Source organism: Dendropsophus ebraccatus, chromosome 12 (genome assembly GCF_027789765.1).
Source record: "Dendropsophus ebraccatus isolate aDenEbr1 chromosome 12, aDenEbr1.pat, whole genome shotgun sequence".
Classification (NCBI taxonomy): Eukaryota; Metazoa; Chordata; class Amphibia; order Anura; family Hylidae; genus Dendropsophus; species Dendropsophus ebraccatus.
The window spans coordinates 46,565,684-46,587,896 of record NC_091465.1 but is presented as its reverse complement, the minus strand read 5'-3'; the positions used below and the strand labels follow the sequence as shown (position 1 = coordinate 46,587,896).

General features: G+C 45.6%; 1 protein-coding gene across 1 annotated transcript; it reads left to right on the top strand.

The window, feature by feature from the left end:
- Positions 1-672: 672 nt before the first annotated feature.
- Positions 673-21,797, top strand: SPHK2 (sphingosine kinase 2). Its single transcript, XM_069948463.1, has 6 exons — positions 673-1,064; positions 6,899-7,573; positions 16,042-16,191; positions 16,274-16,368; positions 19,699-19,814; positions 20,708-21,797. The coding sequence occupies exons 2-6, from the start codon at positions 7,159-7,161 to the stop codon at positions 21,717-21,719; spliced, it is 1,788 nt and encodes a 595-aa protein (XP_069804564.1). The 5' UTR covers positions 673-1,064; positions 6,899-7,158; the 3' UTR covers positions 21,720-21,797.
- Positions 21,798-22,213: the final 416 nt, after the last annotated feature.

Here is a 22,213-nt window from a genome sequence, read left to right as displayed (position 1 = left end):
CTTTGACCTTACGGAGTAAATCCTAAAATAATATGCAAATGACTCAGTTTGGTGCACTGGAGGCGTCTCTTAGCTCCTCGGTGCACCCTCCTGCCTGCTTATTCATGTATGCATATAAGTTGGAGGGGGCCGGGATGGTGCACTGAGCAGCTAAGGAACTTTACCTTATTCTCAGTGTCCCTGGCCCTATGGAGACAGAACATCAGGCTGGTCTTCTAACCTGCTTAGTTCCCTTTAGGTGACTGTGATCAGGCATTCGTGTACATAATTTGCCCACATATCTGCACAATGTGAACATCACCTAACACTCATTATGAGAGAGATTAGTCTGTTGCCCATAGCAACCACTGCAATTTTTCACTTACCATTCAGCTCAAAGGATAGTTGCACTGTGATGGGTTGCTATGGGCAACAGTCACTGACTTGTCACTCTGCCCCTATATCTGTATCACTGTGCGGTTTAGTGCTGCATCCCTGTATAGAGGTATTACTAAATGCCATGGACTGAGCTGACAGGAAACAAATGCCCCAGGCACATAATGTATGGCCGGAGTCCCCAGTGTTGCGGTTTCCATGTGACCCCATAGTTACAGCTTCTACTGCACTGGACGGTGACGCAGAGACACCACAGCCTATCACAGCGCAGGACCACACACCCAGCCGTCATTATAGGAGGCTGGAGACACGCCCCCCGCCAATGCTGCAGGAGTGATGCTACTACAGGCGTCCTGACTCCAGTACACACCGCCGCCATGTGCGTCTCCAGAGATCAGCACCAGTTATCACCTCCCGTCACGTGGTCGGTCACATGGCCGCAGCGTCATCACTGGGATGAAGCCTCTACCCTCTCCAAAGAGTTGCGGCTCCTCTTATCACTTCCTGTTTGAGTAGAAGCTGAGTCAAAGTAGTGCGAGCCGGAGGCAGCGGAGGAGCCAGGACACAGAGCGCTTTGTGCTCACTGATGCGCCGTGTCACTGCCGGCTGATGGGCGCTGCACGGAGCATCACAGCTGTCTCGTCTGCCTGTAGTGAGACAAGTTATCTGTCCCTCGGGAGAACAGCAGGGTGAGTACTGTGTGTGAGTGCAGGGAGAGCAGTGTGTGCTGGGGGAGTAGTGTGTGTGTGTGCTGGGGGAGTAGTGTGTGTGTGTGCTGGGGGAGTAGTGTGTGTGTGTGCTGGGGGAGTAGTGTGTGTGTGTGCTGGGGGAGTAGTGTGTGTGTGTGCTGGGGGAGTAGTGTGTGTGTGTGCTGGGGGAGTAGTGTGTGTGTGTGCTGGGGGAGTAGTGTGTGTGTGTGCTGGGGGAGTAGTGTGTGTGTGTGCTGGGGGAGTAGTGTGTGTGTGTGCTGGGGGAGTAGTGTGTGTGTGTGCTGGGGGAGTAGTGTGTGTGTGTGCTGGGGGAGTAGTGTGTGTGTGTGCTGGGGGAGTAGTGTGTGTGTGTGCTGGGGGAGTAGTGTGTGTGTGTGCTGGGGGAGTAGTGTGTGTGTGTGCTGGGGGAGTAGTGTGTGTGTGCTGGGGGAGTAGTGTGTGTGTGTGCTGGGGGAGTAGTGTGTGTGTGTGCTGGGGGAGTAGTGTGTGTGTGTGCTGGGGGAGTAGTGTGTGTGTGTGCTGGGGGAGTAGTGTGTGTGTGTGCTGGGGGAGTAGTGTGTGTGTGTGCTGGGGGAGTAGTGTGTGTGTGTGCTGGGGGAGTAGTGTGTGTGTGTGCTGGGGGAGTAGTGTGTGTGTGTGCTGGGGGAGTAGTGTGTGTGTGTGCTGGGGGAGTAGTGTGTGTGTGTGCTGGGGGAGTAGTGTGTGTGTGTGCTGGGGGAGTAGTGTGTGTGTGTGCTGGGGGAGTAGTGTGTGTGTGTGCTGGGGGAGTAGTGTGTGTGTGTGCTGGGGGAGTAGTGTGTGTGTGTGCTGGGGGAGGAGTGTGTGTGTGTGCTGGGGGAGTAGTGTGTGTGTGTGCTGGGGGAGTAGTGTGTGTGTGTGCTGGGGGAGTAGTGTGTGTGTGTGCTGGGGGAGTAGTGTGTGTGTGTGCTGGGGGAGTAGTGTGTGTGTGTGTGCTGGGGGAGTAGTGTGTGTGTGTGCTGGGGGAGTAGTGTGTGTGTGTGCTGGGGGAGTAGTGTGTGTGTGTGCTGGGGGAGTAGTGTGTGTGTGTGCTGGGGGAGTAGTGTGTGTGTGTGCTGGGGGAGTAGTGTGTGTGTGTGCTGGGGGAGTAGTGTGTGTGTGTGCTGGGGGAGTAGTGTGTGTGTGTGTGCTGGGGGAGTAGTGTGTGTGTGTGCTGGGGGAGTAGTGTGTGTGTGTGTGTGTGCTGGGGGAGTAGTGTGTGTGTGTGTGTGTTGGGGGAACTGTGTGTGTGTGTGTGTTGGGGGAACTGTGTGTGTGTGTGTGTTGGGGGAACTGTGTGTGTGTGTTGGGGGAACTGTGTGTGTGTGTTGGGGGAACTGTGTGTGTGTGTTGGGGGAACTGTGTGTGTGTGTGTGTTGGGGGAACTGTGTGTGTGTGTGTGTTGGGGGAACTGTGTGTGTGTGTGTGTTGGGGGAAGTGTGTGTGTGTGTGTGTTGGGGGAACTGTGTGTGTGTGTGTGTTGGGGGAACTGTGTGTGTGTGTGTGTTGGGGGAACTGTGTGTGTGTGTGTGTTGGGGGAACTGTGTGTGTGTGTGTGTTGGGGGAACTGTGTGTGTGTGTGTGTTGGGGGAACAGTGTGTGTGTGTGTGTGTGTGTTGGGGGAACAGTGTGTGTGTGTGTGTGTGTGTGTGTTGGGGGAACAGTGTGTGTGTGTGTGTGTGTTGGGGTAACAGTGCGTGTGTGTGTGTTGGGGTAACAGTGCGTGTGTGTGTGTTGGGGGAACAGTGTGTGTGTGTGTGTGTGTGTGTGTGTTGGGGGAACAGTGTGTGTGTGTGTGTGTGTGTGTGTTGGGGGAACAGTGTGTGTGTGTGTGTGTGTTGGGGTAACAGTGCGTGTGTGTGTGTTGGGGGAACAGTGAATGTGTGTGGAATTCCTTCCATTATATGTTGTCATCACCTTCTGCTAATAACCCAGTGTCGGAGGTGTTATCAAATCACAATGTGATGGTAGCCCGATGTGAGACAGACTGGTTGCCAGTGTGCCAGTGAGTGAGCTGCTGCCTGAGAGTCCTATTGACAACCTGTTATCTCTGTTACCCCAAAGCAACGTGTCTCAATCTGGCACTGTGCAGGGGGGGAGTAGTAAGTCAGTCCCAGTCCTTATCACATATTTCTCAGATCTCGGCTGGATAGCCTTTGGCTGCACTGGAAAGTAAGTAAGAACAACAAAGGGGTGTCCCGACAGCACCAACTTTTTATATGTGGCTTAGGTTGCTGTAAAAATAAAAAAGAAGCCATATTCCCTGGCAGCTGCTGCTCCGTTGGCTCCTGGGAGATCAGGGCAAAGGAGTATGTGTGTTTTTTTTTTTTATACTAACCTTAGTCAAACAAAATATTCTGTCTGCCGAAATACCCCTTTAAGGCAATAGTAGGTCTGATTCTACCCACAACTGTTCTGGGATGCTACTTGTCAGAGCGAGTTTGTGCCCCTGGTGCTCGGTGTACATTGATGTCCTAGAATCAGTGGTTCTCTCCCTGGACCATATAAAGCAGTCATTCCTTCACTTCTTGGTTACCGCTCTTTACATTGTGCAATTGTTACATTCTTTGTTGGTGAAAACCTTACAGCGCTGCGGGTTTGTGCTTTGTCTGCGTCCTGGTGTTACAGGAGGTTACTGTGATTTCAACACTGAGTCACGCTATGAGCACATTAGTCATATGTCTGAACCATCTCCTGCTGTAAATAGGAATGTATAGATTTTGGCTTACATTGGTGTTTTTTTTAAAAAGGTGCCGTTAGTGTTTTTCTGTATTTTTGCATGTTAGACTCTTTTTATAAATGTGTATTGTGTAAGTAGCCCCAGAAAACAAGGACACTATAAAGGTAACATGGTGGTAGTCGAGCGGTTTATGTTATAAAGAAGGCCTGTTATCACTTTATTTTCTAAGTTAACATCACATTGCGGACAATTGGTCCTTTCTTATTATAATGTGTCGGATGGCGGCCTGAATTAGCTTGATCCTTGCTGTAGTGCACATGACACCACAAGTAAGCAACCATGCCTTGAGACTGAGGCTTTTTCCCAATGGGAAGGTGCATCATAGTATTAGAGAATATTGTAGAGGTTCTTGTGTATGTTATTGTGACAGGCCCAGGTTTTCAGCCATTTTGATTTCTATTCCCTAACTAAATGGGAACGTTTTATAAAGATTTAAAGTTTTAAAAGGGTTATGCAACATTAAAAAAAACACAGCTACCTTCTTGCAAAAAAACAGCACCACTCCTGTCCTCGGGTTGTGTGTGGTATTACAATTCAACTCTATTCACTTCAATTGAACTGAGCTACAAAACCCACACCCAAACTGAGGACAGGTGAGTTGCTGTTTTGGAAGAAAGTAGCCATGTTTTTCTAAGTCTGGACAACTCCTTTAAAGGGAACCAATCACGCTAAAATTGGCCATAAAGCTAAAGAAACGTGCTGGTACATCACCCAGCACGCTTCCCAAACATCCCCCTGTAGCCTCCGTCCCCTATACATACAGACCGCAAAGTTAGTTTAATAACCTCCCGCGCTCTATGTAAATTACCAGCCAAGTAGTCACGGTGGGCGGGTGGCTGGTTATCTAGTCACGGTCCTGGGCAGTTTCCGGTGCTGTAATCACGCCCCTCTGGGCGTGTTGGAAAGCGCCACATCGGCCACGCCGACGTCTTTACTTTGCTGCACGTGCGCAGTGCAGTCGGAGAAGACGCTGCTGTACTGCGCCTGCGCGGCATAGTACAGCAGCGGCTTCACCTACTGTACTGTGCATGCGCAGCATAGTATACACATCGGCGTGGCTGACGTGCAATGCCGCTCCCCCGGGTGACGTCAACATGCAGTGCTTTCCAACACTCCCAGAGGGGCGTGATTACAGCGCCGGAACCTGCCCAGGACCGTGACTAGATAACCAGCCACCCGCCCACCGTGACTACTTGGCTGGTAATTTACCAGGGGATGGAGGCTACAGGTGGATGTTTGGGAAGCGTGCTGGGTGATGTACCAGCACGTTTCCTTAGCTTTATGGCCAATTTTTGCGTGATTGGTTCCCTTTAAAGCACTAAGGGGAGGGATCTCATGGGAAATGATTTAATGGGAAGTCAACTGACTCAGAACAGACCACCTTTCTGAGATATACTAACCTATGTCATTTGTGTGGGTTTTTAGTGCTGGTCACGTGACCCAGCTACAGTACTGAAAGGTATGGTATGAAACAGATGGCAGTGTAGGTGAGTGTGCATTCTATAAAAATAAAACACTGGAGTACCACTTTAAGTTCACTCCAGTGACAGGGCTGACACCCGCTTAGTCATCAGCACAATGTCTTCTTAAGGAAGCAAGCCAAAGCAAACAACATTTTTCATTAGTCCCTGGCCACCCTCTGCAGCCCCAGGTCATGGGTAAGTATATATAATTATAGTCCAGAACAGATTAAGGGTATATTCACACGAACGGACTCGCAGTGAAGTTCTCGCTACGAGTCCCGCAGGTCCTGGCAGTTCCCACACACTATATACTCGCTGCGGTCGTTCAATGTATGCTTACAGTGGGGGAGCCGGGCGGAGCAGAAGAAGTTAAGGGCGGTAGAATTACATAAACGACCGCAGCGAGTATATAGTGTGTGGGAACTGCCAGGACCTGCCGGACTCGCAGCGAGATTCTCGCTGCGAGTCCGTTCGTGTGAATATACCCTAAAGACCTTACCTAGTTCTGGGGGTTTAAAACATTAGCAATTGTAGATAGTGGTTTTCAAGGCCTGTCTGTAGAGATGTAGGTATAGTCCTCCTGGTGGGTCAGCCACCGGCCAGGCTATAAACATCATATGTGATGGTGATAAATCTCAAGGTGACAAGGGGACTCTCACAATTGTGAGAGTCACTTCGCAGAACATGCTGGAAATGTCGCTTAACCAGCTGCGTGAGTGATCCTCTTCTAATCTAAAGCGTAAACATTTGCTATGTCTTGTTTGAGTTCTGCTCTCCATCGTCACAGCCATGCCTTGGGCCTGTAAAGTGAGGTGGAGAGAAGTCATATTTGTCATAATATTAAAAATACTAGAAATAGATACTGTAATATGCAATATGTTTGTGTCTGGGCAGTACATGACTGATGATTAATCAGCCTAATAGAGGAGTTTACTCCTACGGTTTGTATAGACAATACTGGATCATACCATTCACAATAGGTGATGGTCACAGCTCAGCTCCTCCCTCTCCTTGCACAATGGCCACTGTACACAGGTCACAGAGCATGCCTAGAACACTCATGTGTCAATGAGTGAGCTTCGGACTACAGGTTCCTATGGTCCATGTGACCGCTGTCAATATATATTTTCCTTCATAATTCTTTATAGACAACAGTATAAAAAAATCTACAACCAAAAGAATCACAAAACAGGCTTTTTTTTCTAATCTGAGTATCTGGTTTTAATTAGTAGTTATAAAAAGGCGTGTTCCCTGCTCTTTAATGACTTTCAGTACAGAACGTCCTTCTCATTAGACTTTGGTCTTGATGGTGAATGCTCCCAGTACCTGATCTGTTATCTTTGTTACTGGAGCGTGAACGCCATAAAATGAAGGCTGAAGTTAACTATACTGTATAGCTCTTGTGTTGCTATTTCCAGTATAAATTAGTCCTTTTTTGCTCTCTGTAGAAATGTCTCTGCAGTAGTTGCTTATACTGGATACCTTTACGAGCTTAGTTTTGACTAGTGACTGTGTGCTTACTGTATGTACTCATATTATGTGCATTGTAGATAAGCTGATATAGTATCAGTATTTGTTTTATATGGTTTTTTTTTTTTATGTTTTCTCCACAGCCACGCTCCTGAATGAACACGGCACTCTTGACTGCTGTGGATAGCACTAAAGGCCGGAACTGGTGTGTTTCTAAGTAGTCTTACTCCATCTTTCTGAGAATGTAGTGGGTACAAAGATTTAGCCCATACCTCTGAAGGTTTGCCTGGCATCCCCTCTGCCTTTATGCATCGCCAGTTTGAGTTTTATATACTTGTTCCATCTTCTTTCATTGATTGTATGATTGAGTCTGCACTGGTGTGCCACATACCACCTACGTAAAATGTCTAAGCATCACAAGCAGTCATCTGAGACCCTGCTCCATGGAGAATTTGGAGTCTACCCATCCAAAGGTATTCGCTATGCACTCAGTCTGACACCAACAGGCCTTCACATCCAGAGACTGGTCCCTAAGCCTGATGATGACCAGCGCACAGTTCTACCAATTCATGACATGGTGGGATGTCACACCATGCGCACTCGTGGCTCCAGTGATTCTTCCGCCTATTTTTCAATCTACTCTTATCCATTGAAAAAGAAGAAAGTTGCAATGGGTTCAACACGAACACGCCAAAGGCTGGTCCGCACGTTTAGGGTGGACGAGGCCTCGGATTATGAACGGAACCAAGTCATTGCTGAAAAATGGGCAACAGCAGTAAAGTGTCTTATTCAAGGAGTGCAGATCTCAAGTGACACAGGTAATGGCTCCACCAATCACTTCTGTCCGTCTATTTATTGTATTTTAAACCAAAATCAGGAGTAAATGCACAGAAGAGAAGTGTAAATGTTTCCTTTATACTTTGTGCTTTTCCTCTGTGCTTAGGGTTTGGTCTGGGTTTAGGTTTGAAACATCTGAAGCAAACACTGACTAAATCTGCAATGTGTGCAGGAGACTTAGGGCCCTATTCCACAGTAACGATAATCGTCCGAATTGGCCCCATTTGGCCCGATACGGCCGATTATCGTTCGGTGAAATAGAGAGAACGATCAGCTGATCATGTCATTGGCTGATTGTTTATTAAGGGCCAGACCTAAAATCATTGTTCCCCCACCGCGCATCGCTACGGTTGAATAGCGGTGCGCGGCGGGCGACCGACGATTTGACAGCAGCAGCATCATCATCATACATTACCTGTCCAGGCTTCTCCGCGCTGTCTTCATCCCAGGGTCCCACACTCTCTATCTTCTGAATAGCCTGTCAGCTGACGGAGCGCTCAGCCAATCACAGGCCGGGACCGCCGCAGCCTTTGATTGGCTGAGTGTGGCCTGTCAGCTGACCGGCCATTCAGAAGATAGAGCGCGCGGGAACCTGGGATGAAGACAGCGCGGAGAAGCCTGGACAGGTAATGTATTACTGCTGCTTTAACGGCTGCAAGGACATCGGTAAAGATGTCCTTGCAGCCCTCGCTCAACGATCATCGGGCCGTGGAATAGGCCCAGTAAACGAGCGGCAATCTAGCAGATCGCCTCTTGTTTACATCATTGATCGGGCCCTCCTCGGCCTGTGGAATAGGACCCTTAAAGGAAATCTGCCAGCTGTAATTCATGTTCCAAACTGCTGATGACACTGTTAGATAGCTGTTTAGGCAAGGAGACACATGGTACCTTTTGTATATCTGTCTTTGCTTCCAGGATGCAGCAGAATGCTTTTATTCTGTGGTACAAAGAGGCTTTTTGAAGCTCCTGGATAGCTGCAAGCTGGGATGTCTCTTCTTTCTCCCCTCCCTGCTTGATTGACACCTGGAAGCTGAGTCCCAAGCAGGGTCAGGTATGGGAGGGGGAGTAAGGAGGTGTTATACCTTCCTGCACTCCAGGAGCTCAGGAACACCTCTTTGACTCTTCTTACTATGTAATTAAAGCATTTCTCTTCTAGAAGCACAGATGGCTATATGAAAGGTAACATGTGTCTCCTGACCCAAATGGCTATCTAACAGTGTCTGCAATTGGGAACATGAATTACAGCTGACAGATTCCCTTTAAATTTGGTGTCGCATTAGTAATAGGTGTTGCTAAAATCTGCCAACTATAAAAAATTTCTTTCACCTAGCTCCAATCTGGTGCATCTGGCAGGGGCTTTAACTATAGAAAAGCCAGAAGAATTAGTACAGTATGATTTCACCTCATGTGTAGGCAGAGATCTCAGCGCTGTTCATTGCAGTGTGTCCTAGTGGATGGGAGACAACATCGAACTAGAATGTCAACTTGTGATCACTAACAGGTCTATCGTGATTTCCATAATATTAGGTTTTAAGTGTTGCAGTTTTAATGTTGTTGAGTTTACATTTCTTTAATAACATTCTTATTTTGTCACTTAAGGAAAAATAAATTAGAAAAACATGGCCACTTTCTTCCAGAGACAGCACAACTCTTGTCTCCAGTTTGTGTGGGGTTTTGTAACTCCGTTACATTGAAATGAATAGAGCTTAAAGGGGCACTATCAGCAGGTTCTTCCCAGAGAACCTGCTGATATCCCGCATTAGCTGTGACCCTCAGTAGTATATGGCCATTAGTTTCACCCCTCTCCGCCCCCGCATTGTTTCTAAAATGGCTAAATGCTCTCATGCAAATTACTTGCATAAGAGCATTTAGGGCGTTGCTCTGGGCCGAAGAGCATCGGCACATCCTGCCTGTCCCGCCCACTATGATTATTCATAAATGCGTAGTGGGCTCTATACACGGCGGCTGCGCAGGGAAGCAGTCCCGTCAGACAGGCTGCTTCCCGTGCATGCATGAATCCCCTGCGCCGCCGCCAATCCTCCCAGAGGTCCCTCAAGACGTAAGCCTATCTTATACTAGCGTCCTGAGGGACCTGCGGGGGGAGCGGCGATGGGACTGCTTCCCTGCGCTTCCCCCGTGTATAGAGCCCACTATGCATATATGAATATGCATAGTGGATGGGAGGGGCTCGGAGATGCTCTTATGCAAGTAATTTGCATAAGAGCATTTACCATTATTATTATTAATAATAATAATAATAATAATTTAATAATTTTTTTTTTTTTTTTTTTTTTTTTAAACAATGTGGGGGAGGAGAGGGGTGAAAGTAGTGGTCATATAATACTGAGGGACATAGCTACTGCGGCATATCAGCAGGTTCTGCTGAAAGTGTCCATGTTTTTCTAATGCTGGATAACCCCTTTAAAGGAGTATGCCCACCTGGGACACGTATAGCATGTTTGCAGGATGTTCCCTGTAACTATCTTCAGATCAAGGGCTCCCTGGCCCCCTCCAGCCTGTTTGCAGCCAACTGGGGTGATCGCTAAGCCAAAAACTGTAATTTACATAAGTCCCCTTGACTTGTGTAACTCGCTGGATTCTGCAGTTTTTGCCTTCCTGAGCACCCCTGTAAGTAGCATACAGATTGGACGGAATCTGGGACTCCTCGCTCTGAAGATAGCTATGGGACCTGCATTTAGGGGACACATTGCATATCCTGTGGATATGCCATAAATGTTCCAAATAGGTATACTCTTAAGAACAGAGGGCTGTCCCATGACCTGATCCTTGCTCACTCAATCATTGCTCACACTGCCACACACACCGCTAATGACAGTAAGCCTCCACCTAGAGTATTGTGTATCCTAATGCATTATAGCTGGTATTAGATTATACAGTACATCAGGGAAGGTGTAGACTGTAGCCCTTTCCACAATGTCTCAGCTAACATGCATTAAAATATACAATAAAGTAGGTGGCGCTCTGTCACTTGTGGTGTGTGCACAGCAGCACAAATGAGTGAGTGAGCAGGGACCAGGGCACGAGCAACCTCAATGTTCCCATCACAGATGTTCTTGGCAGAAGAGAGCCACGTGGTCTCTTCCCACTCAACCTTAATTCAGTGCTTTAGTATGGTAAAATTGCTAGTTAGTATTTTTTTTTTTTTTTGTTTCAGCCCTTTTTATATAGTGGTCCCACAACTTACAATGGCCTCAGGTTACAATATTTTCAATGCACAATGAATAGTCCTTTGTGGACCATTGTTACTTGAGACTAGATTAAACAATAAATGCTACAGTCAGGACCTGCGGAACATGTGAAGAACTAGATCGTTGACCAATAAAAGTGGCCATTTTACTGGTAAACCCCAGTATTACTGAAGTGCATACAGTGATTGTACTGTAGAGAGGAGATACTAGACAGCCAGAGTGATACTACATGTCCTGTACTGCTATGTGTGTCTAGTATCTCCTCCATACAGTACAGTGTATTACTAGACACACACAGCAGTACAGGACATGTAGTATCACACTGTACTGTAGAGAGAAGATACTAGACACACCAGTACAGGACATGTAGTATTACACTGTACTGTAGAGAGGAGATACTAGACACACAGCAGTACAGGACATGTAGTATCACACTGTACTGTAGAGAGGAAATACTAGACACACACAGCAGTACTGTACTATAGGGAGGAGATACTAGACACACAGCATTACATGAGGTAGTATCTCCTCCCTACAGTACAGTGTAATACTACATGTCCTGTACTGCTGTGTGTCTAGTATCTCCTCTCTACAGTACAGTGTAATACTACATGTCCTGTACTGGTGTGTCTAGTATCTTCTCTCTACAGTATAGTGTGATACTACATGTCCTGTACTGCTGTGTGTGTCTAGTATCCCCTCCCTACAGTACAGTGTGATACTACATGTCCTGTACTGCTGTGTGTGTCTAGTATCTCCTCTCCATGCCCTGTACTGCTCTTTACCTGTGTCAGCATGAGTTGCTTCTTTAGGCACCAGGTAGAGGCGGCTTCATTTTATTTTTCTGGGACCCTGTGTGGTCTGTACAGGACCCTGAAACCACTCCTATCCTCTACATTGAAAGCAATGTACAGTCTCCAGTAGCTCCTTCTGACTGTTGGATGTAAGGATTCACTTTATCCATGTTAGTTAGCTGCTTATTTTATTTATTTTAAATTTTTTGGGGTGTGACATTTTGGGGACTTCAGAACCACTTACCAGTTTTCCATAGAGTTTTGGTCTCAAGATACAATATTTTCAACATACAATGGTCGTCCTTAGCCACCATTGTGTTATAATGTCACCATATGTGGCTCCAATGAGGTGAATGCCAAATTCAGCACTGCTGTAGGTGTATTGGCTGATTTATGGAGATGGATTATATAAAGTAGCAAGGATCTCCCAAGACTTCAGCTGCTGTAGCTTGTGCTGACCCAGCTCCCTCTGCAAGCAATCCTTTGACCGTGGGAAGTTTTGAATGAAGCCTGTGGGTGGAACATGGCTGCCATTGATGTGCTTGTGTTCCTGGATTCTAGCCCAGGACTTGTATTTTCATCTCTGAGAAAAGCAGATTCTGTGTATGCAGGCCTGCCCTGAATAGGTCGTCTCGCCTGGTGCCCAGTACTACAATTCTTGTGCTGTACAAAAAAATTGTCTGGCAAAATTGTCCTGTATTGTTCATTTTAAGAATGTAACAGTTAACCCAATACTATATTATTTTGGCTCCTGTTCCATTTTATGTAATTTTTTTTGCATTGCTGCTTTTACTCCCTCATATTTAAAGGGAACCATTTGTGCTGATATTCTTCCCTGCAGCAAAGTATAGAGCTACTGGGCAGAACATGCAGCATACCAGCTGTAGCTTTACAAAGGGGTAAAAAGATGTTTTATTACACCACACAAGGCCATGAGAGGGGTGGCAACTAGTCATCTGGGCGCTGAGCCGCCTGTGATGCCGCACGCGGCTGATTCATTACAGCGTCGCACATATCAATATAGTTCTCCCCCGCTCTCAGCATCTTATCACATGCTGTCCGGGTGGAGGAGACTCCATTACAGGTATTCCTCGTCCGTGTTCCGTAATGAAAACGGAACGTAGGAATGCAGCCTAAAAGGGCCCCACCCCACTTCATCCTCAGTGTTTTCCTTCTCCTATCAGGACATAGCACGTTAGTTCTTTCCTCCTCCTTGTCCTGGGGCTGACATTGGGATCAGGGCCTATGCAGTCGAGGGCGTCCGGCTTAGTCTCCAGTCCTCCTCTTAGGCCTTTGTCGGGTCGCGCATTCCTTGTGCTTCCCGGTCCCATCTCTCCCCGCTGCCAGGCTTTGGGAGTTTAAGCAGCAGGGTTACAGCACTGGCTATGCCAGAAGCCAGGCCATGGGTGCACGTGTGGGTCTTACCCTGACCTCTTCCCATTCCGGTCTCAGTGGCAAGCGTGGTGTCTGACAATGCGTTATGCCCAGCAGAGCACCCTGGTACTGGAAGCTCCGCCCCCAACATGGCGCCGTCCTTTGCAAGCTCTAGGCTGGCACTGGGGCTCCGCCGGGTGGCACCAAATTCAAGCTGATCCGAGGTCTGAAAGCATATATAAGGTTAGGAGGGCTTATGCTCTCTTTGCCTCTATCACTATGGATGCCTCCCGCTCTGAATCTGTGGAGCAGGCCTACTCTGCCAGCCTAGAGAGTATCTGGCCAAGTGGTGTACTTTAATGGCGGCACAAACAATACAGGGATCATTCGTGCGACCTGGCCACTCGATTAGTTGTGCTGTGTAAGCGCAGATCGGTGCTCATTTGCTTCTGTAGACTGCCCCATATAAGTCTGTGTAAAAGGACCCTTAGGCCTTATTTCCAGAGAGAGTTCCGCCGCGGAATTCCGCCTATTTTGCTCAGTGTGAAAATACCCTTAGAGTGCGTTTACACATAGCAATACTTGGTACCATTACAGTCTGTGGCCATGCATTCTTTTATTGGATTTTCATTCTGCTGCGACAATGTAGTGATGCCCGTGTTAACTATTTAACTGCTGTGGGGTTATAAAAATAATAAACAGCCAATGCTTAGCTGTGCGCGATCCCCAGGTGTGCTCCTGCTTCAGTCTCCAGGTCCTAGGACAGCTCAGTGTTTGGCAGGTAAACATTGGCTGTTTATTGTTTTTTAACTCTGCGGCAGTTAAATAGTTAATATGGCCATCACTACTTTCTCGCAGCGGAATGAAAATCCATCGTGAGAATGCAGGGCCATAGACTGTAATAGTACCGATTATCTCAGCTGATCTGCCGCCAAACTTGCATCATGACATCACTGCGGACTTGCAATGTATGAACGCACCCTTAACAGGAGATGCTTTATTAAAGGGGTAGTCCGGGGACAAAGATTTTGTTCAGTATAACTGGTACCAGAAAATTTACATAGTTCTATTTGCTGCTATGTCTGACTGTGTCAGGAACTGTCCAGAGCAGAAGAGGTTTTCTATGGGGATTTGTTAGTGCTCTGGACAGTTCCTGTCATGGACAGAGGTGGCAGCAGGGGAGCACTGTGTCTCACTGAAATAATCCACCACTTCCTGCAGCACATAAAGCAGCTGATAAGTACTGGAAGACTTCAGTTTTTCTTTTTTCTTCAATAGTATTTCTTTTTTCTCTATAACCTAGACATAAGACATACAATCATATTTTTGGCTGCAAATAGTCTTTTTCAGCACTTTTGGTGCTCTGTATTTGATCAGTTTTCATTGACTTGGAGCAGAGGTCACATTATCATCTCTGCAGGCATCATCATCATCACCTGGAAAGGCATCAGTAGTTTTTCATACTTCTTCTTACTCATGAGACCATACTCTGAGACATAGACTGCAAAGTACAAGATAGAATAAAAAAGGCCTCAGAAGCGTGAGATTACCGAAACCATAATGGTTCCCATGGGTGGCAGTGGTACAAAGCCGCTTTTGTTGACAAGGATCACAAGGTCACTTGTAACTTTATTCCCATAGGAAAATAATAATGTTGTTGTGTTTGCAATAATGATGTGTGTGATCTTAACTGAAAACCTATGGTCCCCTAGTCTGTATGAGCCTTAACCCATCTTAATATGTGGCTTGTACTCTTGAACCTGAACGTAAAGGTTTTCATTTATATGCAATATTCATTTGTAGTGTTTTTTATTGTTTGGAACAAATAATTGCAGTTTGTTCTTTTTAATAGTCTTTTTTATCTTATCTCACTCACAAGTGTAAAGTACAAGGCTGCATGGCTTTAGGTAGTAGGAATGTTCATTTCCATTGTCTCATAGCTGTACCACTCTGTACCATGGAACAATACATAGTGTGCCATTAGACAGTGTCACTGCATGTCACAGGTTTTCGCCCCTTGAAGCATCTAGTAATTAGTAATATGACATTCAATGCCGTTTGGAATCTGACCTTAGAATTAAAGGGAAACTATTGGCAGGTTTTTACATAGGAACCTGCTGATGGGTACTGGTACCCACAGTCTGACCCCCCCCCCCCCCCCCCAAACAGCTTGTAGCTGCTTTTAATCCAAGATCTGTCCTGGGGTCCGTTCGGCAGGTGATGTGGTTATTGTCCTTAACAACTTTTAAACTTGCAGCCCTGTGGCCTAGATTGTGTATGCATTAGGCTGGCGCAACCTCTCTGTCCCTCGCCCCCCCCCCCCCCCCCCAATCCCATCATTAGGAATGCTCCCGGCAGGTATTTTCCTATTTATCAGCTGTGAGAACACGGCACATGGGCTGGATCGTTAAGGCACCTGTGCAGTGTTCACTGCAGAGGAATAGGAAAAATCCTGCCAGTGCCATTCCTAATGATGAGGGTGGGGAGGAAGGACGGAGGGGTGGTGCAAGGCTAGGGCACAGATACTCTTGGCCACGGCAGTTTGGCCCATGGCCGCTAGTTTAAAGTTGTTTTTTAGGACAATAACTGCATCAACTGCTGAACGGACCCGTGGACAGATCTTGGATTAAAAGCAGCTATCTGAAGGTACAAGCGGTTTGGGGGGGGGGGGGGGGCTCAGATTGTGGTTACAGAGTCGCTTTATTAGTTCTTATTTTTGTCTGCCACGTTGTTTTTCCAATATTTTTGTAAAATAAAAATATGTAAATAAACCTGTTTTGTGCACTGGGGCATTCTTCAGCCCCTCAATACACCACTCTGCCCGCTGGCTCATACGGCCTTCTACTTATGCATAGTCATATATGATAAGTATTGACATCTCTCTCTTCTCTCCAAATCTGGTGCATGTGCAGTAACAGCCCCATGTACTGTGCTGGGCTGCTCTGGAGAGAACAGAGACGTCATTACTTATGCACGTATATGAGTGGATGGGGGTTTCGGTGTTCTTTTTACTATACTTTGTAGCATTATACTGTGATTCATACATTTTTGACTCAACTTTTTTTTTCCCAGAGATTTCTCCAACTCTTCAGCCTAAACCCCGACGTTTAATGCTTTTACTGAATCCATGCGGTGGGCGAGGCAACGCTTTGCAGCAGTGTCACACACACATCTTGCCCATTATTACAGAAGCGGACATCAGCTATAACCTTATACAAACAGGTAATCTTTAACCTTGTACTATAGTGCAGGAGTGCTATGCTCTCTTATAGCTGCTTACCTTTATTTGTACGTTTCCTTTTAGAAAGACAGAATCATGCCCGGGAGCTGGTGCAGACCATTAATCTGGAAGAGTGGGATGGCATAGTAGTCATCTCCGGAGATGGACTCCTCTTTGAGGTAACCGGCCAGATCATTTTTATAAGCAGGAATGGTGTTGGATAAATGTTAGGCCTTATTATTTTATTGATCCTTGTGTTTCAGGATTTTCAGTCTGATATATAGTCTCCTGATGGGATGCGGTTGGTATATTGAGCTGCAGCTTTAGCCTCATACATTTAACTTGAAGCCTGTGCAAGGCTAAAAATAGGCAGTGCCTGTGATGGGGAATTGTGGGCTATGAAAATTATTAAAGGGACTATCAGCTGTTCAGTGCCTGCACTTATGGGGCTAAAAGCATTTGACGTCATTCACTGTGTAGTGGACAGAATTGGTTACTGCAGCTCAGCTGCCGTTTACTTGAGTGGGAGCTGAGCTGCCATTACAGGTTAATGAAGCCAACTGGTTCTGGGCCTGTATCCTGTGTAGTGCTGTGGCTTAACAGCTGATAGGGGTTGCTGGGTGTTGGAGCCACACAGATAAGTTGGTTTTGCCTGAAAAAACCCTTTAAGGAATTAGTAACAAGGCATGACAGTATTACCGAGAAATGCATGGCAGCATAACCAAGAAAATAGCACTAGGTGTCATGTTGTGCTTACAGCATTCATGTGTTTGATGGACTAAAGTGTGAAGCCTGTCAATCAGCCAAATGGGAAAGTTAGGTTATTGCACTGAGCACCACCGCTGTATATCACTATGTATAACCCTCATTGTTACAGTTTTTTGAGCATGGTGCAGTGCTGACTGGGAGTTATCCTCTTTAAAATTATTATAAGGGGGGGGGGGGGGGCATCTGACATGTCATATTTTGATTGGACACCCAGACCCCTAATCACTAGAACCAGCAGGGAGAAACGCTCGCTAAGCCAGTTCTCTCTTTAGTCTGTCCTTGCAGCAGGTCGCAGACATCCTAAGAAGTGTATGAGACCAATTCCTGCAGCAAGATGGGGAGCGCTCAGCCCTGCGCCTCTCCTTGTTAGTTCTAGTGATCATTGGAGGTCAGAGCAATCAGAGACTCTGACCAATCAAAAATGTTGACATCAAAAATTTCAGATAAACTTTAAGGCAGTCATAGATATAGGAAAACCACAAACAAAACACAGCGTGTGCAATTGCTATGGTGGGCACAATGTGAGGCCAGCTCTCTACATATGGCAAAGTGCAATACAGAACGCATTAAGAATCTTCTAGAAGACAACTGTGCTTCATGTATCTGTATTGTGTGGGTGTAATTCGCTCTCTATCTTGTAGAGAGATCTGGGTGTGCGTCTTATTGCGCAGATTTATTTATAACTGGTTTGTGGAGTCCAGGCGGACGCATAATCTGTAGCTTATGGCACAGCCCTAATATACGGTACATGAATCATCTTTATGATCTGCAGATTGAATATATAAAATTAACATAGTGGAGTAGTGATGCACATACAATCCCATTATCTTCTGTTGGGTGTGTAAATAATTTCTGTCTTCATAAATAAGGACGACTATAGCTAGAGTCTTATGAAGCATGGTTAGTAATTAAAGGGAACCTGTCACATTTGAAAATGTAATCCGTTTTGTATGCAGCATGGTCTATTCATCCCTTCCCATTCTGTGACAATTTGTACTTCAGTGGGAAAAGACGGTGGACAGAAATGATTAAAAATTGAGTATTCTTAGTAGTACATAACTTTTTCATGGCTAGCTAAGGAGGATGATGATGATGATGCAGGTTTTCAGGACTGCCTATAGACATGGTTTAACACAGTTACTGAATAATCACAAATTAAACTCGAAAGGACATAGGAATAGTGTGGTACATTATTCAAGTGATGGAAACAGACATCAGTATGTTCAGCAGATTATCGCTCCGTGTAATAAAGATCATTTTCAGCGTCTGATCGTCCCTTTTGGTCCTGACCTAAAATAATCAGCCACCGATCATGCACCGCTACATGTAATATCAATATACTGCTGATGACTGTGCAAAGATAATATTGAAGTATATACATTACCTCTCCATGCTCCCCGATGTCTTTCTGGCTTCTCCATGCAGTCGCCGGTGCAACTTCAGAGCCGGTCTCTTAAGTGACAGGCTGCTTAGCCAATCGATGGCAGGGACGGGATTGCCAAGGCCAGTGATTGGCCGAGCGGCCTGTCACTTTAGAGACAGAGGCTAACGTTCCACCAGCAGTTGCAGAGAGAAGCCAGGAAGTTACTGGGGATCATAGAGAGGTATCTATAAACTTTATTATTTTACAAGAAAGGCAAGGGCTGCATGGACATCGCTAACAACATATATAGCCCTTGCTGCATGATAGTTGAACCGTGTAATAGGCTCAGTAAGTGAGTGCCAGTCTAGCTCATTGGCACTTGTTTACATTGCTGATCCGGCCGTGTTATACAGCACTTAGGGTCCTTTTAGACGGAGTGATCTTCAGCCATCCATGACTGCAAACAAGTGCCGATCGGTGCTCATTTTCAGTGCTTTTACACTGCACAGCTAATCGAGTGGCTGGGCCGCACGAATAATCCCTGTATCATTCATACAGCTATTTAAATATATGGCTTTCTGCCATTTCCTGTTCCCACAGAGCGATGTGCGGCCGATAAACAATGATTTTATAGGGGTGCACAATAGATGCGATCAGCCGACGAGTGTTGCATGTTGACTCTGCTTACGGGCTTAGCAGTCTGGTTGGTGGTCCTGCTCAGTGAGTGAACAAGGAGTGAAAAAGTAGGCATGAGGCAGCACCTTGTGTGATACCACTTATTCAGGTATAGTAGGTGAACAAAATGGAGGCTCACCTTTACACCACTTAGGATTTGTGCATATCATCCACTAGTGGGGTATTCCAGGTAGATTCCGGCAGAAAGGAGGATTCCTGACCATGCATCAGGGCTGCCAAACTGGATTGGGCACTATAAATGGGATGCTCCTTGTATAGGGGTCTGTGCGACAAGTGACAAAGGAAAAACTATGCCATCTAAGGACCAGCACTACCCATAGAGACTATGCAGTCATAAATAGATTAAACAGGGTTTATTAAAGATTAGCAGAAAATGACGTGTTTCGTAAATACTTTCCCTCCTTTATCAGCTTTAACTGTATCTGAAGAAGAAAAGTATTCCCAAAACATGTCATTTTGTGCTAACTTTTTAATAAACCCTTTTTAATCTGAGATTTCATAGTCTTCTGTGGCATTGTTTGTCCTTTTTATTGTCATCTACGCAGTGTCTCAAAGCCTTCTCTGTATGAGCAGAAGAGGCGATGCTTTAAAGTCTACTGTTCTGTGGTTAAGGACAGATAGCAATGTCTACTCCATTTCTTATTTCATAATCTCCTACATTGTCTTTGTAAACTCTGTGCAGGTTGTTAATGGTTTAATGGAAAGACCTGATTGGGAGGATGCAATAAAGATGCCTATCGGAATCCTTCCCTGCGGCTCAGGAAATGCCTTGGCTGGAGCAATCAACTATAATGCAGGGTAAGGGATAGGAACCTTCTCATACTGGATTCAGCTTTTTTTTTCCAACTTAAAAATACTTTGTAAGTGATTAACCCTTTTATATGTGAGATTACTGTATATACAAAACACTGGGGGAGATTTACCAAACTGGTGTAAAGTAGAATTGTCTTAGTGGCCCCTGGCAACCAATCAGATTCCACCTTTCATTTTTCAAAGAATCTGTGAGGAATGAAAAGTGGAATCTGATTGGTTGCTAGGGGCCACTAAGACAATTCCACTTTACACCAGTTTGATAAAGCTCCCCCGAATGCACAAAAAATTCTGCAAGGACTTTTTTTTTTTTTTCCTTTTTAGAAAAGCTTTTTTAAGTTTTGCATTATTTGTCATTTAATAGCTATTATAGTGAACCTTGGCTTTTAGGACAAGGTTTTTTCATGTAGCTCCAACAGGGAGTGCAATTACAGGTTACCAACGCTACACAGTGTATGGAGACCAACTCTGTTCACTGTAGTGTGGGCACCGAACAACCGATTGACGTGGGTGCTGGATGTCGGAATCCTACCAATCAGTGACTGATGATTTATCCTTTGGATAGCTTATCAGTCTGTTTTTGCCTGAAAAACCCCTTTAAGAAAGCCAAAGATTTGTGGTAATTATTAGGGGGTGTGCACCTTCAAATAATGTGTGTAATTCAATACAACGCTCCTAAGACGAAGACTGGATTTCCATCATAATTTGGCTACCCAATGCATCTTACAATAGGATGCTATCATATCCATGCTCCGACTGGCAAGGAACCCATTCATTTCAATTCCTAAACATTGATTGGCCTTTATTTTAAGAAAATGTTATATATGTTTTATATTGTAATTCTTAATGTTCTTATACTTATTTACTTTATTTTTTTACAGGTTTGACCAGGCTATGGGGTCTGAGCTGCTGCTTAACTGTATCTTGCTGCTGTGCCGTGGTACTGTTATGCCTATGGACCTGGTGTCTGTGACAACCTGCTCAGGAGCTCGCTTTTTCTCATTTTTAAGTGTTGCGTGGGGCTTCATTTCTGATGTGGACATAGAAAGTGAAAAATATAGGCACATGGGATCAGCACGTTTTACTGTAGGGACCATGGTCAGGGTGGCTTCACTTCGCACTTACAGAGGCCGTCTGTCTTATCTCCCAGTACTAGATGCCCATCGTCCTATCTGCAGAAGTATCACCTTATCTCCTAATGGGAACCTTTCTCCACTGAAAAGGTCTGAGCTGCACAGAACCATTTCAGACATGGGTCTCTGTGAGGAGCGTAATATTATGTATAAGAGAAGCTCTGCTACGTTTGACACGAGTGAGCTGCCAAGCTTTGAGACTTCGCCTTCTCCAGGTTCACCAACTGCACTGCACACTTCCAGATTCACATTTGATTCTGTTTCCGATGACCAAATGCAACAAGATATTTTATTGCCAAACAACAAAGAGTCTCCTAAACATAATCAAGTGAATGGACCAGAAGATGACCTCCTGCCTCCCCTGAATCAACCGGTGCCCATGTCCTGGGTCACCATAGAAGAGGATTTTGTTCTAGTATTGGCTATATATCAGACTCATCTTGGGGCTGACTTATTTACAGCTCCGTTTTCCTGCTTTGACGATGGTCTTATACACCTATTCTTTGTTAAAGCCGGAATCTCTCGGACAACCCTTGTGCGGCTCTTTTTGGCAATGGAAAAGGGAACACACATCGGGATTGAGTGTCCGTACTTTGTACATGTCCCTGTTCGAGCGTTTCGTCTAGAGCCCCTCACACGGAAGGGGATTCTGACTGTGGATGGTGAAAGAGTGGAGTATGGCCCAATTCAGGCGCAAATACATCCTGGACTCTCAAATATTATCACTGGATCTGACAGAATTCGGATGACCGCTTTCTGAGGTTTACATGGTTTTGTGCAATGCAGAGTTTCCTCCAGCTTTGCTTTTCTCATTGATATTAAAATACAAGTGCGAGTACAGGGCTAGAAACTATGGCGTCATTTAATGTTTGGCATGTGCCTACTTCTATTCCTGGTGCTAGTCACCAGCAGGAGCATGACTTTAGGTATGTTTCTAATGTGTCTATTTTCTATTGTAAATCTGCTAGAATAACACTTTAGGCAAGCTATATTTTTAAACTGCACTCACATAGATCTGCTTGCTAGAAGAGTCATGCCGGTTGTAATTTTCCATTCATATGAGCTTCCTAGGAACTGATGGAATGTTAAGCTGATGCATGGTGTAAATGAGTCTGCTTTGACCTAATGCCAGGAAAGAAGAGTATGTCCATTATTGAAGTGATTGATGGTTCTTGGTCTTCAGTGTATCTATACAGGGACTTTGATTGATTTCCTTATCTGAGCCTTTTTAAATGTATTTAATAGCAATAGTGT

Bases quoted from the DNA above. Each gene is read 5' to 3' on its own strand.
- SPHK2 (XM_069948463.1), top strand. From the start codon at position 7,159: ATGTCTAAGCATCACAAGCAGTCATCTGAGACCCTGCTCCATGGAGAA. The intron at 7,574-16,041 runs GTAATGGCTCCA...TTTTTTTCCCAG, and splicing joins GCAGATCTCAAGTGACACAG to AGATTTCTCCAACTCTTCAG. The intron at 19,815-20,707 runs GTAAGGGATAGG...ATTTTTTTACAG, and splicing joins GCAATCAACTATAATGCAGG to GTTTGACCAGGCTATGGGGT.